This window comes from Histoplasma capsulatum (assembly GCF_000150115.1).
Source record: "Histoplasma capsulatum G186AR genomic scaffold supercont2.9, whole genome shotgun sequence".
NCBI classification, from domain to species: domain Eukaryota; kingdom Fungi; phylum Ascomycota; class Eurotiomycetes; order Onygenales; family Ajellomycetaceae; genus Histoplasma; species Histoplasma capsulatum.
The window spans coordinates 710118-727507 of record NW_025544809.1 but is presented as its reverse complement, the minus strand read 5'-3'; the positions used below and the strand labels follow the sequence as shown (position 1 = coordinate 727507).

The window sequence follows — 17390 nt, the reverse complement described above, 5'->3', positions numbered from 1 at the left end:
AGTTAAGGCCCGTTGGGCGACTTAGAGAGAGTCAAAAAAGCATAGGCCATAGGCCTTGGAGAGGATCGCATGAAATGACAACGAGAGCAGTTGCGGAAGACCACGAAAATAAAAGAAGGGTGGACACAGCAATATTATAGATCGCCGAGCACATGAGAAGCGGAAGATAAGGAGGACAGGGATACTTCATCCCAGCAGAAGCCGAGGACGCTAAACGCAAGGCCCAAAAGCTGAGGGTTGTCTGAGGTTTCTTCCAAGTCCTCCATCACCAAAGGCTAAAATCTTACTGAACGGCACGCAAGTGGCACAACGAGGGGAAATCGTGAACACTCGTTAAAGAGTGCATTTCGACCCTTGAGGATCAGCAGGGATTATTCATCCCAGGTGCAAGGATAGCGCACTGGGAAGCCCAACCTTCCAGAAATATTCGAGAGCTGGGGAAAAATACCACCCCTCTCCACTCTCACGACTGACCAGGCTGGGGTTGTGGGGAGAGGGGTGAGTGATTCACTTGCCAGGATGCAGCAACAGGGATAAGACGTACTTGTGGCGCAACCGAGCCATTTCGCTTGGAGCACAATCTATAAATTGCCGTGGGCGGATGGAGACAACAATGCAGCGAGGAGACAAAACGCCTTGGCTCTGGGCAATCTCGCGGGCTGGCGGCTGAGGTCGAGAAGAACGTAGTCTAATGTTTCCTAATCGGGACAATGTGGCTTGGCTCAACCAGGTGATTCGGCTCCTATGGATTAATAAGCAGTGCAGCCTTGGCTGCCGGTGGGGCGACTTTTCGCTCCGGAAAAACTCTGATCCCGCGAACCCAACGACCTCATCGTCGTCCTCAGCAGCATGATGTGCTGTGATTCAACCTCCAAGTGAATCTGCGCTACGCAACAGCACCAGGCAACGCCTAATTCTTGGCGTATAATTTGACGATTACTTAATTTTATATTCCATTCTATTTGATACTGATTCGCGGGTGTGGTGATGGCGGACTCTACTGACCGCGGTCGCTCCCATACAGCTAACCCTTCCAATGGACCCCGCCAGCCCGACGAACAAGAGAACCCCTTTATAGCAATTCGCCGCTATGCTGATGAGCAATTCTCAGCGTTACTGCAATCTTTTATAGGACTTCCATCTGTGTTTTCACCTCCCTCTCCAAGGGATTGGTTGTATTTCCAAGGAGGCGATCCCGCAATAAGATTCCATCGTCACAGATTCCAAACACAAGAAACTGGCGTTGATACTCAGGACTCACAGTCAAGGATCGGCTCACGGCAGAGCTCCGAGAAGTGCACCTGTGGGCGTGATGATACCGTGAAATCGTCGCGCTCTGATGGGGATGGTATGTTTGATCAGCGGTTAGAAAGCCGACGACATTTTGAGCACCAATTTCCGTCTTCGACTTTTGAATCGCCGTTGGAGAACTTGTGGCCCTTTGACCCGTTGCATTTCTTCTCGTTTCTACCCCGTCCCAGCTTCCCTTACTCCTTCGACTTCCTAGGCTCTCCAAACTCTCCGGGATGGCCCATCTCATACCTTCTTTTTTCACCGTATTCTCCACTCCACCTCGAACGTCAACAAAATATAAGGTGCAAGCCACATGAGAATCCAGTTTCTTCACTGCGCCCTGCCTTAGTACCCTTTCATGATGTCCAGGAGTCTGAGACCCCACGTTGGCGAGAGGCTTTTGAAGATCTGTTGCGCGTCGAAAATGGTCAAGATATGTTAAATGGTGACGTAGGTGCGGTAGCCCGAAAAGAACAGCCAAAGGATTGGGTATCCGGTATGATCAGCAGGGGCAGCCTTGGTCCTCATTGGACCCATGTCAAAAACGGACGAATCGACTATTTCAACTACAGATACAAGCAGTCCACTGATGAAGCAGATAAATGGAAGGTTTCCCAGTCCGACTCTTCCAACGGGTATGGTGATCGGAAACACGATGCGCCAGAAGAAAAGTGGCTCACAGAACTTGACCTTTACGAGAAGTTTCTGGACCAGGCGAACGAGCCATCAGATGAAGAGAGTATACCCTTAGTGAGCCCACTCATGGGGATGTTAATTGAAGATCGCCAAAGAAGAAGGAGAAGGCTATTGGAAGAACAAAGGCGATGGCATCATGCGGCTGAGAATAATGATTTCGACAATGAGAAGGGTGACTCAGACGCAAAGTCCAATGCAGCATTCCCAATGAAAACTTCACAGCAACATTCCCCTTCTCCTTATGTAACTTCCATCATCACCACCACCGCGCGAAGGACTCTCCCCGATGGCTCTGTCCAGACTACCATCACTCGAAAGAAGCGGTTCTCTGACCAAACAGAAGAAAACAATGAAACAGTTCACGTGGAAAAGGCTGACGAATTGCCGTCACAAAGCGAGAACAACAAGCCACAGAGCCTTGGACAGACTAATGATCATGGTGACCAGAAGAAGGGTGGCTGGTTCTGGAAGGATTGATGCATGTCCACTTTTCTCCACCTGTTTGCTTATTCGAGTTCTTGGGACTAGTAGCCACGCCGTCTGCATATTGTGATCACAGCTTATTTAGTCTCCCTTCTACTGTCCCCTTTTATTTTGTATTTTGATATTTAGCTTTGATGATAATTAATGTTGGCAGTTGCTATTTTACGATATTTTGAGTTTCGCTTGGTTGTTTGTTGCACTTGCTCTGTGTACTGTAGTTTATTCCTTGCCAATTTGAACATCCTTGGATTAACTCTTGTGAAACGGTGAGAGGAGCAGATTGTACAGGCATACGCATCTGAGCACAACCGTCCGTTTTTAAATCCAAATATGGTATAGCTCATTGTTCCATCACAACAGAATTCTCTCCATACATATCATTGTATTTTCAACTCAAACTCATCAAACTCAAAGGAGCCCTCAACAACGCCATCGCGCCAAACTCTTAGCTCGCATGTATTGAAATATTCCTAGCTTAATACAGACTTTACCTATTTGTCGCATCTGCTTGCTGTGTAGTTTCTCCGCAAGTTTCTCCGCAAGACGATTCTGATATATCCTATGTGCAAAGATAAGCTGTTTGCGCTACAAAAAACTCCTAGCGCCGATGGAGTACGCGGACTTTTGGGGCGCGCCTGGAATTTTCTTGAAAGATCTTTTCGTAGTCAAGATGTTGGAAAGAAGATGCCGAATCATGCCGAGGCAAGGGGAGGTTTAACAGGTTTTTGACTGAAAATGGAGAATATGCAAGCCTCATAAACAAAGCACTCAAGGCATACAGTTGTCAGCAACCTTGCGTTGGGTTTTGGGTGGGTTTGAGTTTGGGAAGCGGACGCCCGTCGACCGCTGCCCCTGCTAGCGGAAGGCTTAAACTCATCACTTGCTGAGTCTGGATTGCTGGTTGGAGACATGCAAGAGCCAGTCATACTAACTTATATACCACCAGGCCGTCAGCATCAGTGCTCACCTCACAGAGGCGACGGGTGACGCCTCCTGTTTCATATCGGCAATGTTGCGCCTCGGTGCCTGGAGAACTGTCTGTGTTGATCCTATGATTTGCCAAAGAGCGCCCGTTGAAGAGCAAAGCTTGGATGCCACCTCCGCTCAATTCACAATTCTCAACTCTCCCTCGCTCGCAGGTTTGACCAACCCCGCCATCCCTTTTGCATAATCCGGCGAATTATCGTCGTGCCGCATGTCGTTTGTGAACAGATCCAGCTTCTGGCATATCCCGAAGCCTCCGCCTGACTGACGTTTTCCCCGCTTCTGGAGTCGATGTTCGAGACACGCCCGCACCGCGAAAACTGGAACGGGACACTTGCATGTGTCGCCGTCTAGTCTGTTTTCCTTTTCTCCGATAAATCCTTCGCCGACGCGGCACTTCGTCAAGCTATGGGTTGGTGGCTGTGGATGCATTCTCTTACACATGTTTAGCAGCAATAGCCTGGCGACCGATGAATGTTGAGGCAATCGATGAGCCCTTTGGCAGCGAACAGATTGTAATGTACAGAGTGCTGTAGATGTAAATGTACGGGACGTGCATATCAACAGAATCCAGGTCTCTTCGATCACTGCACCTGCTCCAAGCTTCCGCCGCGGTAGTGGCTTACACCTCTTAAAGACCGGAATTGTGTGATACGAGAACTCCGGGAACTTCAGCCAGCCTAAGATTGGTGCATGGATCTTGACACCTTTCTCAAAACGTTTTGGGGATTCTAATGAACCTCTCTGGTTTCAGGATTTTCCCTGGCATAGGATGGTTCCATCGTCAATACAGCAAATATTTTTGCTGCAACTAGTGATATGATGATTGGGAATTGCTATCCAAGATGTCCGTCCCTCTTAACCCGAGGGCGGCCAACCCACGTTCCCCTGGTGTAAAATCGGAATTCCTAACTCGTTCAGCCTAGCAGGGCATCCTTTCTAACTCGAGAGCTATCCGATTTGGCATTTCGACTGTCTGGTGCCCGACTCGTAGCTGCAATCGAACACTGCGTGTATACAGATCGACGGCCGCCGCTGCGAATGCCGAGGTCAATCCGCTGAGTCATCGTTTGCTGTGGGGGAAGAATCGCACATCCCGACAATGACTCCAGCGTTTTTCTGCTTTACTGGCTGAAGCTGCTGGGGAAAGAGATCACAGATAGATCCCTTTTCTTCACCCGGTGCAGGCAGCCACAGCTATGTCCTCCGCTTTCCCTGACGCTGTCGCTGATATCCCCACACCCCCGCATGTCCATCTAGATTCCATGCTCTCCCGCAAATTCGGCAAGGAGACAGTGAACTATTTTTCGGGCAAGTAGTTATATCGCCCACCCCTTTTCTATCTCCGTAGCGAAACTATATATAAGTTTATCCTAATATCCCCCCTTGCAGGTTCGCTTTTAAACCGGGTATCATTCCTCCGAACAGATGGCGCTTTCTTATCAGCAGCGCTAAGACACCCAACAACACGCTTTCTACTCTTCAACGACCTCAACCCCCTTGTTCGCAGCCCTTCAGAAATCTTCTATGCTTCGTACAATGATGTCAAGACCCTCATTCACGAAGACGTCTTCGACAAGACCGAAGCAGATGCTCTCAAAGACTTCCAGCCCTCCATCACAACCCCGCTCCTGATATTCCTAGGCCTAGATGAAACGCAGAAGGAAAATTCACTGAGCTATAAATCGTATACGGGGGCCCCCTTCTTCGCGCTAGATGTCACTCCGCGCGGCACAATCGAGCAGCCGGCCAAGGGCATTATCGCAACCATGGAAGCCAACGGCCTCTCCTTCTTCCGCGGCCGCACCGTCACCACTCTTCCTGCAGATGTAGCAGCTATATACGCCCAAGCCCGCGCCCTTCTTGACTGGAATACACGCAACGCTTACTGCGGCACCTGCGGCCATTTAACAATGTCTATCCAAGCAGGCACGAAGCGCGCCTGCCCACCCCACGACACCAAGGGGCCCCGCCCGCCCTGCAGCACGCGCACGAGCATCTCAAACCTATCGTTCCCCCGCACAGATCCCACCATCATCGTCGCCGTCGTCAGCCACGACGGCCAGCGCGTACTTCTGGGCCGGCAGAAGCGGTACCCGCCGCACTGGTACTCGACGCTGGCGGGTTTCATCGAGCCGGCTGAATCCGTCGAGGACGCAGTGCGTCGCGAGGTGTGGGAGGAATCTGGCGTGGTGGTGTCCCGTGTCGTCATCCACAGTACGCAACCATGGCCCTACCCGGCTAACCTGATGATCGGGGCAATCGCGCAAGTGGCGAGGCCGGAGCACGAGGTCATCTCCCTTCAGCATGATCCCGAACTCGAGGATGCGCGGTGGTTCTCTATTGCGGAGGCCGAGGAGGCGTTGAAGCTGGGCACGAGCGATTTGGAGGGGAAGCCTGGGCCGGGGTATAGAGAGGGTGCGTTGCGATTGCCGCCTCGGACGGCGATTGCGCATCAGCTGATCGCAGCGGTGATTCACGGGGGGTTTTAGGTCGATATTAGCTATGATAATGGGGCGAAAATGTGAACTGGATTAATCGTAAGTGGATACTAGTAGTTGGTCGGGCTTCAAGTCTGATACTCCTACATGTGGGAAAACGGAACAAAAGAAAATAAAAAGCCAATATTTAAAAAAAAAGGATTCATCGGGTTTTATTGAGATGCCCTCCCTACCTACGTGGCGCGGGCGACTACCGGACAAGTTTTACAATCATCGTTTCCTTTTTTGACTATAGATATATATTGGATTTAACAGGGCGATGGTGTATTTGAGGTCCTTCGTGCCGCCTCACCATCTCTACCTATTAGCTATTAGATACTAGTATATACCTTGAGCGTGAATGCATGACATCACATCTTCGACTCATTTTGACAAACGGCCATATGCATGTCCTGCGCATGTACAGGATATAATTGAGTTTGCAAATATCTATTTTTTTTTTCTCGAAGCATTGAATTTTGACTATGGCCGGCGGCCGAATATATCGGATCCAAATATTCACGCTCGTAGAATTTGATATGACACGGAAAACAACAGCGCTTTTCTTTATCAAGTTTTCTCATTTTCACACTTCCCATTTTAATCCCGACTTTTTGAGGGTGGAGTACTTTTGCGCCAAATGCGTAGTTAGTTATCCTCACAAGAAATATGATAGAAAAATGTGATTGATAAATGAAGAGTAAAAGGGAAACACCGTGCTATGAAATCAATAATACTGGAAGTGTAGAGGAGAACTGGAAGAGACAAGAGGAAGATAGAGAAAAACAGATACAAAATGTCTGCGCTGCAAGCAAGTTACAATCGCATAGATTAGGGAAGATTTGGGCAAAAGGAAAGAGAACACCGCAAGCACTTGGCAAAACAGGGAAGAAGTTGGTTATGCGCAAGTCACATTAATCAATAAGATATCGCCTATATCACATTTCCTTTTTGTATCTCCAAGTATGAAAGTCGAAGGTGGGAAAACTACAGCGTTAAATGTTGGGTTGAAAGAAATAAACAAGACAAGGAGGAAACACAAAAACTAGGTCTCTCGAGTGGCATTTCCCCTTTTGACCAAAAAAGTGACGTATGGAGCAATAATCGATTACCACTGGATCTCTATTTTCAATTTTCAAGAGACGGAAGCTGAGAGGAGATATCTTCTTCCAACCGTGCCCGCTTGGTGTCCCGCCCATCACTATTCTGAATAGCGCCACCACTCACTCTACGCTTTTCCTTTTCGCGCTGATACTCTGCGCGACGAGCTTCTTTGTCTTTCTCCTTGCGGTGGGCTTTGGATTCGAATTCGTGCCAGTCGCCTTCGACAGATGCGAGTCTAGAGAAATGCTGTTAGTAATCAGGAGGGAAACAGTGAGTATAGTGGAAATTTGGACTTACTCAATAGCCTGTTGGGGGGTGGGTTCCTCGGTAGTGAAGTATGGATGTGTCAGAACCTCCTCGGCAGAGGGTCTTTTCACAGGATCATACTGAAACATTTTGGCAACGAGATCCAAAGCTGCGGGAGACAAGACATCTCTATAAGCATCTTCGAAAGTGCGTGGTTTCCGCTCTGTTGGACGTAATAACTCAAACCACGGCATTTCAACGATGTCAGGCCAGTCAGCACGGGTGGGAGTACCCAGAGAATTGTACAGCTTTTCAAGTTGACTGATCTCGCCACCCTCACCGGGGAACACGGCTTTCTTGGTAAACATCTCCATCCACACACATGCGGCGCTCCAGATATCGACGGCTGGTCCATACCGAGTTTCTCCCAGTAAGAGTTCTGGTGGACGGTACCAGATGGTGATGACGCGGTTGGTGTAGTCTAGCTGACGACTCTTTGAGAAGAACCGCGCGAGGCCAAAGTCGGCAAATTTCAGCTGTCCTTGATTGCTGATGAGAATATTGGCAGCTTTGATATCTCGATGAAGCACCCCGCGGTGGTGTAAGTAGTTTAAACCATCGAACATTTGCCGTGCAAGATGTTTTTTATGGGCGGCTGAGAGGGAGAAAGTCGGATGATTGATGAGACCAGTCAGGTCGTGAGACAGGTACTCGAAAACCATGAAGCATTCGTTTTTCTCTACCATAACCTCCTGCAGAGAGACGACGTTCTCATGCCGGAGGTGCTGGAGTAGCCTAATCTCACGGACGGCTGTAACAGGGAACCCATCCTTTTCAGTCTCCATACGTATCTTCTTCAGTGCGACCATGTTCTTAGTATAAACATGAATAGCTTTGAACACCTTGCCGTATGTTCCTGCTCCAATGACTGACTCGTTTCCGGGTTTTCGGTAGTAGACAGAGTCGGACTTAGAGAACTCTTCAGATATACTCGGCCGGGGTTTCATCCGCTTGAGGATTTTCTTAGGTTTCTTACGCTCTGGTGACCGCTCTTGCCGTCTCTCATGTCGAGGTTCACCCCGTCGCTCATCCCGGCGATCACGATGTCTTTCTCCGCGATTGTCAAACCGGCGGTCGTTTCTCCGCGAATCTCGCCTGTCGTCTTTCCGATCTGGACGGGAAATATGCTTGTCCCTCGGTGGAGGGACATTCGATTGCTTGCTCTTAAGTGGATCTATCGCCTTTGGGGGCGGCTCACGCATCCTTCGTGCAAGATCTGGTACTGGCTTAGGAGTGGCTGGAGCAGGAGCTTTCGATTTGAACGCGAAACTGAATTTCCCTGATTCTTTTTCTTTAGGCTGTGAAGAAACACTATGCTGTCGATTTGGGGGTGGCATCTTCTTTGAATCCTGCTTCTCCGGCTTGGGCTTTGAGTCTTCATCTTCCACCTGTAAATCTTTGGATGGGCGAAAAGGATTATCGTCTTCGTCAATTTCAGGCGACAAGCGTTCGTCTGAAATGTGAGGTTGTTGAAGGGGACCTCCGGGGGGTCCATGTGCCCCACGGCCGCGGTTAGCGGACGGGGTCCATTGCAAATTGTTAAAGTGGCTCCCCCTCCCCCGTTGTTGCTGCTGCTGCGTTTGTGTTTGGGGCGGTGACTGAGCGTTCCCATACGATTGAGAACTTGTGACGGAGAATCGACGATCCTGGGTTGGATTATATTGAGTGCCTCGGTATCCAGGAGGTCCAGCTCGATATGGCTGACTAGAGTATCCTGGTTGTTGTCCATGAGCTGCGTTGGCCGAATAAGGCTGGCCTTGGTAATATTGTCCTTGCGGCCCGCCCTGAGGTGGGGGGTAAGTCGCCTGACGATAAGGTGGAGAATAGCTGCCCATTTGTCTGGATGAAAATATTAGCTTCAAGTCATAATGAATATCACGCATTTTTCTGGCATACTAACCCTTGCTGCCCATGGTATTGCTGCTGACCCGACCAAGATCCTCTACCACCACTATGTGGGGATCCTGATTGTGGAGACCCAAGGTGGGAGCTTGTAGGCGTCACATACTGTGGCGAGGTACTGTAAGACCCGCGAGTATCGATTTGTGGACGGGATGGTCGACGTGAACCACGAATTTCCGCGCCGCGCATACTGTGCTTTTGAAAAGTATCCCGTTTCCGACTATCACTTTCGGTATTTTGTTTCGGGTTCCCAGCGTCAAAACTCGGGATGGGGCGGAGAGGGGACGGGGAGCGTCGTGAGTCATCTACAACAGACTGGATCGGACGCGTAGATTGCATATCTGTTTTTTTTCGATAGGTGGGCTGTGGGGATTGCCTTGAGCTTCTTGACAACAAGGAGTGACGAGAGGAAGGACGTGGAGAATGATCCTGGTAGCCCTTGGTAGGTGGAGGACTCCGAGAAACGCGACGAGGGGATAGACTGCGTCTTCCTATAAATGAATCTGGCGATCTGGAACGTCTGCGGCGAGACTGCAAGTAATCAGATGCCGAGGCTTCAGAACGGAGATCCGCTGGTCGATAATCCTTCCCACGTGGAATGGGGCCTCTTCTGGGAGAAAAATTGCGATCAGATCGACCCCGGCCTCTCTCAGGGCGGTCAGGATTACGACCGTCTCGCCGCTTGGGGCGGGGGTGCGGCTGCAGTCGTGATGGCGAGATGCTCCGACTTCGTTTCCGTTTGGGTGGCGGGGCAGGAGATTGTGGTGGTGAGCTATGTTTCGGGTCACCTCGAAAATTTACCTGGCCCTCTGACTGACGCGTAGAGTCTCGCTGATCAGTGTCTGCAATCTTGTCGTGAGAGGAAGGAGAAAGCTGCCGGCTCCTATTATTATTATTAATATTATTACTATGATCGCTATTGTGGTGTTTCTTATGATCTCCCCTTCGACCTGATAGGGGACGACGGGACGATGGATTATTGCTAACGAACGAGGCACCACGCCCTCTGGGCCTTTCGTGGCCACGGCCTCCTCCTCGACGCGAGGGCGGCGGTGATCGTGGACGCCGCTCAGGCCGTTCGCGGTTTCTTTCTCGGTCCCTTTCTCTAGGATGTGGATGTAGGTTGTCTCTCGCTATGTGGTCGTCGTCGGCTCTCCACTGGTCTTTCATCAGCGGATTCCTTCGGGACCCAGCCATGTAATCGCTAGCGGCATCTGGTGCAGAATCGGCTGAGGGGATGGGTATGCAGCGGTTGAGTTGAGGGGAACCGTTGGTAAAGAAACACCGTGCTGAGAGAAGGAGTGGATGCTGGAGATTCCTCTGGCACTAGCGGCGTCGAGGGTCTTGGCGTCGGCCGGAGTCAGCAACGGGCAGCTGGGCGCACCAACTGCGCAGTTCTGGATTTTTTTCGGCCCTCTTGCTGTTGAATTCCCTATCCGAACCCTGGAATTACATGTAATTCAATAATATCCTCAGATCTGAAGTCCTGCCACTGTAGCAATATGGTCCTTGGGATGCTTGAGTGTGGTCTTGGTATGGGTCGTCGGACTCCAAATGCTGCTCATCAACGTCAGGACGGGCAAGAATCGCAAGACTGTATCACAGTCTGGATGACTTCATGTTCTCGCGGGTTGATAATCTCCTGGTGAGACCGCGGTTGCAGCTTGCATGCAGCATTCAAGAGGCGTAGTTGTCCAGTGGTGTGTTCCTTGTGGACGTCTTGGTGGGTTCCAAATAAAGGTTCCGCCCGTTGCAAAAAGTTGGTGGAGTGAGAAATGTCTACGGTTGTGCCTGGATTGAGGGCAACCCGGGCAGCCAAACAACAACAGCGCCCACAGAAAACAATGCCCAGACAGTATCCTCCCGTTTAACCGCTGCAGAAATACAGAGATTGCCCTGTGGTGTTCCCATAATATGCTCCCGTCCCATCTGCGTTCCTCCTCCCTGCCAGTGGGTTTCATTGCCCAGAGAGAGCCAGAGAGCCCGTCAAAGTGAATAAGTATCACTTTCTTCATAGCCACAGCTTTCTCAGGAGTCTTTTTGGGGGGGGCTCGTTGGTTTGCGAATAGTCTCTGGTTCATGGTCGAGAGCACCACCATATTCTTCTTTTTGTTGTTTTTTGTTTTTCAACGGCTGTTGCGCTTTAACAGCGTCATGTCACACACATATCTATCTACGGTATGGAAAAGAGAAGCAGAATATTCCGATCCGACATGCAACCCTTCCCCCTATGTGAGGTTGGGTAGTAGTTTTCACCAAATGTCCCCCTGGTCGATGTCGATTTCACACTTTCAACCGTCGACGGCATGCGTTCTTTAAAACTCCCCCTCATTTAAAATTTTTTAGTTCAAGTGCGGTTGTATGCGGTCCCTCAAGCGCGACAACTCCGGTCTAATAGTAGCAGCAGGAACGGCACCAGATAAGATGTTTAGTAGACGAGGAAACATACAACGCAGTTAGTGACATACCTATATCTTGCATATCCCATTGCACTGCCAAGGCAGTCCTTCCGTAATCCACGTAGCGAGGATATTTCAAGCCAAAACGGAAAGGCCAAACAGATGTACTGTGGGGCAGGCTGATGGCTGGAATTGCGCGTCGCGAATATATATGACAAGGGGAGCGTTCGAGACTCAAACTGATCACGGTCATTTTACAACCCATTGAGGAAATGAACCTCCCTGCCACCCCAACCAAACATGGCGTGCTGTCGCAAAGATAGAGGATCATCCGCGCCTTTCCAGTGGCAATTTGAGCATAGATCTTCATTCCGTCAACCATCCTCGGGCCGCCCGCGGCATGAATCAACCAGAGATTAACCAGATGAGATTCAGCGGCACGAAATTGTGGTGTTTTTCAAATAGCATTTCCCTTCGTGAGGGATTGAAAGAGCATAAGGGTGGAGGCCTGCTCTGCGCAGTTGGTGGTGGTGACTGTCGTGCAGCAACGGACGACACGAACTACAAAAGTACGAAAGGACACCAATCCCATCCCACCACCCGTCCATCCATCCATCTATCAATCCATCGTTGGCCAGCGAAAAACAATCCCTGACGATCCACATAGCGTACACTATGGGTGGTGCGTCGCCGTCCTCACAATGTAGATATTCGTCATTGTTGACACCTCTTCCCCCGGAACGCACCGACAAAATCACTAAGTTAATGTTACCTAGGTTATTCGAGGAGGAACACACGAGGGCGACGGGGTCACGATGACATCGAACGAACGATAGACTCGGGCACTCGAGATACAAACCACATACCTCTGCCTCCAAACCGTATTCCGGGGTAGGACTGTCTAATAAGCCCGCCTGCTGCTGGGCGGTGATGGAGTGGTTGTTGGGTTGGGATTGTTCTCTTGCAAGTTGCAAGTTCCCTTTGACCAAGTCGGATGCCCACGTGCTCTGATTAATCATCATTTCAATCAACTTCCACCACCCTATCTAAAACACACCCACACCCACCCGCACCATAGTGACTTAGGTTACAATACAAATGCATCCCAACACAGAGTTATGGGTTACGTGAAGCTTAGGTGTTCTGGATATTAGGGCTAGTTGACGGGTTAGGGCCTGAGAAATATGATTTAAGACATTGCATTACACTATGAGCATTTGAATGTGTGTATTAATAATGGTTCATGGTACATTTTAGTTGGGTTGGTCTTTGGTTTTAAAGCTACGCCGAAGGTTTTTCCGGCCGAGATTCAAAACCACATTCAAGTTGTATGCTCCCTGATTCCTCGATAACTTGAGGCAAAGACAAATATACCCAAATAAATCCAACCCATTATTCCATTTATTTTTCCATTAGCTATTCAGAGAACGATCAATGCATTATGCTTCCAATGTTATCTCCGAGTATTCCAATCACCAAAAACAAAACACTCCCAGGAACCCCATATTATTAGTTACAACCCTCAGCCGAAGAAGGGCCTTTATCATTCCAGCAATCACCAATGAAATAATAACTCATCATTCCCCCAAAGAAGATAGCGCGGACTCCACGAAGATATGAAGACAAAACAAAACATAAAAAATTTGAAAAAAAAAAAAAAAGAGAGTGACCAAAACAGGGAATGAATCGACCCATCATACTAATCACCCCCTAACCCTCCTCGAAACTACCTTCCCTACCTCCACCTTCCCCCTGTCCTCCACAGGCACAAGCATTTCTTCCAGTCCCTCCATCCTCTCCATCTGCCTCCGGCGCAACACCGGCGGGTAATCCTGCATCGTATTCGGATTAATATACCCCCACAGAAACATATCCGTATACCTCTGCTGCAACTCTAAACCCCTGCGTACTGATTCCTTCAGCAGCAGTTCGTCTGGTCTCTGTAGCAGCGTTCGGTTGCGTGTCCGGCCCCAGCCTTGGTACTGCACGATGCCCACCTCGTGCGCTGGAATGCCGAAGATACTTAAACCCCGTTGATCCTGGCGTGGCTGGTACTTCCAACGGACGAATAGTCGCATTACGTCCAGCTTGCTGATCAATGCTGTCCGTTTCAGTGTGCGCCAAAGCATGGAAAGGCTAGGTTGTGCGAGCAACAAGCGGCGCATCCCATCCTTCCCGCTACCGGTGATTGGATCCGTGAAACGCATGTCGAGCTTGACAAAAAACAATGTAGCGAAGAAGAGATCGACGTCCGTGAAAATCTCGCGGTTTTGAGCTAGTCCTATTCGTCGTGCGTTGTCTGGAATATCCATGAGGAGCCATATCTTTTTCATGGTTTCTGCGCAACGGTCTGGTACAGGGACCCCATCCTCTGCCAGGATAGTGATGATCTCATGACAGACCATTTCGCGAAAACACACCATGAGCAGCCATCGGAACGATGGAACTCTGCGTGTCTCTCCTACAGCAGCACGTCTTGCAACAGGATGGGGCCGTAAACCTGGGTCTGGAATGCAAAGTTTTGCATAGCAACGAGGCGGAAATATTTTTGCAGATTCTGGAGCGCGTGCACGTGCTTGTGCCTGGATTACAGTTGTAAAGCGAGTGTTGACCACATTGTGGAAATCTCTTGAAATACGATATAAAATCAAAAGCTCCTGTACACGCAGATGCTTTGCTAGGAGCAAGGTCAGATCCGGTCTTTTGAGGATTTGCTCGAAAATATTGAAGGGTTTCTCATATTGCTGTCTGACTCCCTCATGCCCTGGAGTTTGGCATGGGGTTTGAAATGAACAGTTTTCAAGTTTGCGTTTTTTAAGAATAGGCGATTGGGAAATATCAGATGACGACATATCAGATTCCCTAGATTCAGAACTGAGTTGTCTTAGGGTTGAGGGGTTGAGGGCCTCAGCCTGTTGTGAATCTTTGGGAGAGGTATCAGAGTTTGCACTGTTTAGGTTGACATTCCGAAGCGCCTCTGCCAAGGGCGGCAGCCGTTGGGCCTTTGTATTACGATGGGGATTCCCCAGACCAGGTAGAGACAGTCGATTCCCGGCTTGCTCGTTTGGATGGTCTCTTGTCCTCATCGCAAACAGAGGATTGAAGCAAACAGGGAGCGGGAGCATTTTCTGCCTTGCAGTTAGCTTCTCACCACCAGCCTCCTTTGCAATCATGGACATGCCTTTGGGTATCAATGGGCCTAAAATCAATTCAGCAGCTCTCAGCAGCATGAGTAGTGGGTCTTCGCAAGTGCGATTCCTGGGTGCTGCTATCGGTCTTGGCGAAACAGGAGGAGTGGGTTGGGTCAACTTATAGCCATGTTCTTCTGCTGACATCCCATTTGAACTTTCTATTGGTGGGTTGGCGTGAGTTGTGGTCCGGTGTGACATCTTATTAGAAATCTGCGTCACCGGGCTCGCATGGTTTGTATTCCATTCTTCCGGGCGAATCCGCGCAGGCTCCGGCGGCACTGACGGTGCGGGTCCCATCGTCGCCAAATGCGATTGCAGTGCAAGTGTTCTATTGCCATGTTGCGCCCATTGCATGCTCATTCCGAAACTGGGCGTTCGCTGCAATCCGCCATTTTGCCTCAACTGGCATGAGGCAGATGGACCATGAGGTTCCTCAAAATATCTGTCGCCGTCCAAGCTGTACATACCGTCGCTTTGCGACCTCATATGATTTGGCGTCCAACCAGGCCTTGCTGCGGACGCAGGCATTCCTATAGGCGCTCTCCAACTTGCTCCCTGGCCAACGTACCCAACTTGATGCGAGATTCCTTGCATAGGATAATTTTCCACGTATTGGCCTAGCGTTGGGTCTTGCCCACGGACTGCACTGTTGTAGGCTGCCAGATTTAAGTGAGATGGTGGTAGTCTATTTGTTGGTTGTTGGAACCGTTCCATCTCTCCTGAACCACCAATGCGACTGGAATTGTAGCCGGTCCTCGGGTGCTGTGGCCAGCCATTCCCATGCATTCTCCTCTTTCTAGTCTGTGGAGGAAGCATCTGCGGTTCTATTCTCTGAGGCCATGATGAGGTCCTTCTGTGTCCTGTTCCATCTCCGCCCTGGTGCAGCTGCGGTGGTGGCGCTTGTGGCTGGTATATCCGATGCTGATTTTGCTGCTGTTGTTGCTGTGACAGGTCAGCTACGGGTGGAAATACCCGCAGCCCCGGAAGTGGTGGATCCAACGGATGTTGAAGTCTTGGGTCCCGTAATGCCTGCGTCTGAAGATGACACTGGTGCTGGGGTTGGTGCTGGGGTTGGTGCTGGGGTTGGTGCTGGTACTGAGCCTGATATGCTTCTTGTTGCTGCATGGAGACCTGGCCCAAGCCCCCTACTCTCACAGCCATATGGGCCTGGGGTAAATAACCCTGCTGCAGGTTCATATTCGCCCAACCTCGACAGGCAAAATCTATGTAAATGCCTGAAGACCGAAATGCAAATATTTATAACGCTCTTATCCAAAGAGCTAACGGAAAGTAAAGATTATCAAAACGCACGCGAAGGGTGCCTTGAGCAGCGAATGAAATAAAGTTTGGATCACGAATTTGGCAACGATTCAGATCAATAAGCATTATCCTTCTCCTTGCTCGCGAGATAGTGAATGAGATGGATGGATTTGGGTAGAATGGGTATTGTATACAAGATTGACGATTGAATAGGGTTCTGTCACCAGACATAGAACGACCCAGAATGGTGAATGTGCAACTTTTGGCTGAAATGGGGGTATGCAAACGCGCAGATAGATGGGCCAATTCGAATAACACGCGTGTGGAATTCAAGAATAGGCATCCAAGCCGAGTATGTGTCCGCAGACAAGAATTAAGGAGGCTGTCTGAAGAGTGAGAGTATATTTGGTATTGATAGTCACTCAATACCGCGACGATAGGGACTGGGATAGACGAATAAACGGCGGAATGATTGGAAAGGATGATGATAGAAAAATAGAAGGACAGCGAACCAACACGAGGCCGGGAGTCCAGCGTGGTGATAAAACAATACTTGATGCGTCGGTAGTACTTAGCGCTGGACACTGGAGATGTGTGACTCCTGTTTAGTGTTTACTTTCCATAGCAAGCCGTCGACGACTCTGTTCCGTTGCCATGGAGGGCTCTGCTTTCCTCACAACTCTCCCCCGGCTCTGCAGGCGCAAGGAACGCGCACTCCCGCTGTGTCTCTTGCTTGCTTCCTGCTGTTATACATAACCTGCTGCTCTGCCTTTGATGGTTCCTCCCGTCTAGCGATTTTGCCAAAGACCGTATACCTGCGAGGTGAGGTATTGGAGATGTTTCCTGTTTCATCTATCTCTCTCAATGTACCACATTTATGTATATGATAGATACACAGCCAGTTACCTCAACGGTATATGTAATAAAGCCAACTCCAAAACGAAAGGGAAAAGCATGGCATGATTGGCCCCTTGATTGAAATTCTCAAAACCAAAAACAGGAAACGCAGTCATAGTCCCCTCACACACCTTGCCTCGAGGAGTACATATTTCCTTTGTGTCAGGTATCGAGTATCGAGTGGAGAAAAAGAAGGGATACGGTGGATGAGGGGCCGGTCCATATATACAATAAGATATCCCGGTAAATTCTCTCCTGCAAGCTGGATGAATATCTTCCTTGAAGTTTAAGGTTGGGTTCAAGAAAGGGAAAATATATGGAAAACAAGTAGGGGATGGGGGGGTACAAATACAAATGAATACAGGAAATGTTTTTAAGTTATATATCCAGTCAAC

General features: G+C 49.6%; 6 protein-coding genes across 6 annotated transcripts; 3 read left to right on the top strand and 3 right to left on the bottom strand.

Annotated features, from left to right (window-relative positions):
• Positions 1–864: 864 nt before the first annotated feature.
• HCBG_06464 (uncharacterized protein) lies at positions 865–2733 on the top strand (the record flags this gene model as incomplete). The annotated part of the gene is made up of 1 exon (XM_045433513.1): positions 865–2733. The coding sequence occupies one exon, from the start codon at positions 988–990 to the stop codon at positions 2464–2466; it is 1479 nt and encodes a 492-aa protein (XP_045285826.1).
• A 226-nt stretch (positions 2734–2959) lies between these two features.
• HCBG_06463 (uncharacterized protein) lies at positions 2960–4523 on the bottom strand (the record flags this gene model as incomplete). The annotated part of the gene is made up of 5 exons (XM_045433512.1): positions 2960–3031; positions 3252–3369; positions 3405–3521; positions 3623–4200; positions 4401–4523. 5 exons carry the CDS (start codon positions 4521–4523, stop codon positions 2960–2962), a joined length of 1008 nt encoding a protein of 335 aa, XP_045285825.1.
• A 132-nt stretch (positions 4524–4655) lies between these two features.
• On the top strand, positions 4656–5948 carry HCBG_06462 (peroxisomal NADH pyrophosphatase NUDT12; the record flags this gene model as incomplete). The annotated part of the gene is made up of 2 exons (XM_045433511.1): positions 4656–4751; positions 4824–5948. 2 exons carry the CDS (start codon positions 4656–4658, stop codon positions 5946–5948), a joined length of 1221 nt encoding a protein of 406 aa, XP_045285824.1.
• Positions 5949–6605: 657 nt separating this feature from the next.
• Positions 6606–10445, bottom strand: HCBG_06461 (latrunculin sensitive kinase Lsk1; the record flags this gene model as incomplete). Its single annotated transcript, XM_045433510.1, has 3 exons — positions 6606–7275; positions 7338–9185; positions 9247–10445. 3 exons carry the CDS (start codon positions 10443–10445, stop codon positions 7065–7067), a joined length of 3258 nt encoding a protein of 1085 aa, XP_045285823.1.
• A 1164-nt stretch (positions 10446–11609) lies between these two features.
• Positions 11610–12542, top strand: HCBG_06460 (uncharacterized protein; the record flags this gene model as incomplete). The annotated part of the gene is made up of 3 exons (XM_045433509.1): positions 11610–11703; positions 11917–12216; positions 12424–12542. 3 exons carry the CDS (start codon positions 11610–11612, stop codon positions 12540–12542), a joined length of 513 nt encoding a protein of 170 aa, XP_045285822.1.
• An 808-nt stretch (positions 12543–13350) lies between these two features.
• On the bottom strand, positions 13351–15999 carry HCBG_06459 (uncharacterized protein; the record flags this gene model as incomplete). Its single annotated transcript, XM_045433508.1, has 1 exon — positions 13351–15999. The coding sequence occupies one exon, from the start codon at positions 15997–15999 to the stop codon at positions 13351–13353; it is 2649 nt and encodes an 882-aa protein (XP_045285821.1).
• Between the last annotated feature and the right edge of the window lie 1391 nt (positions 16000–17390).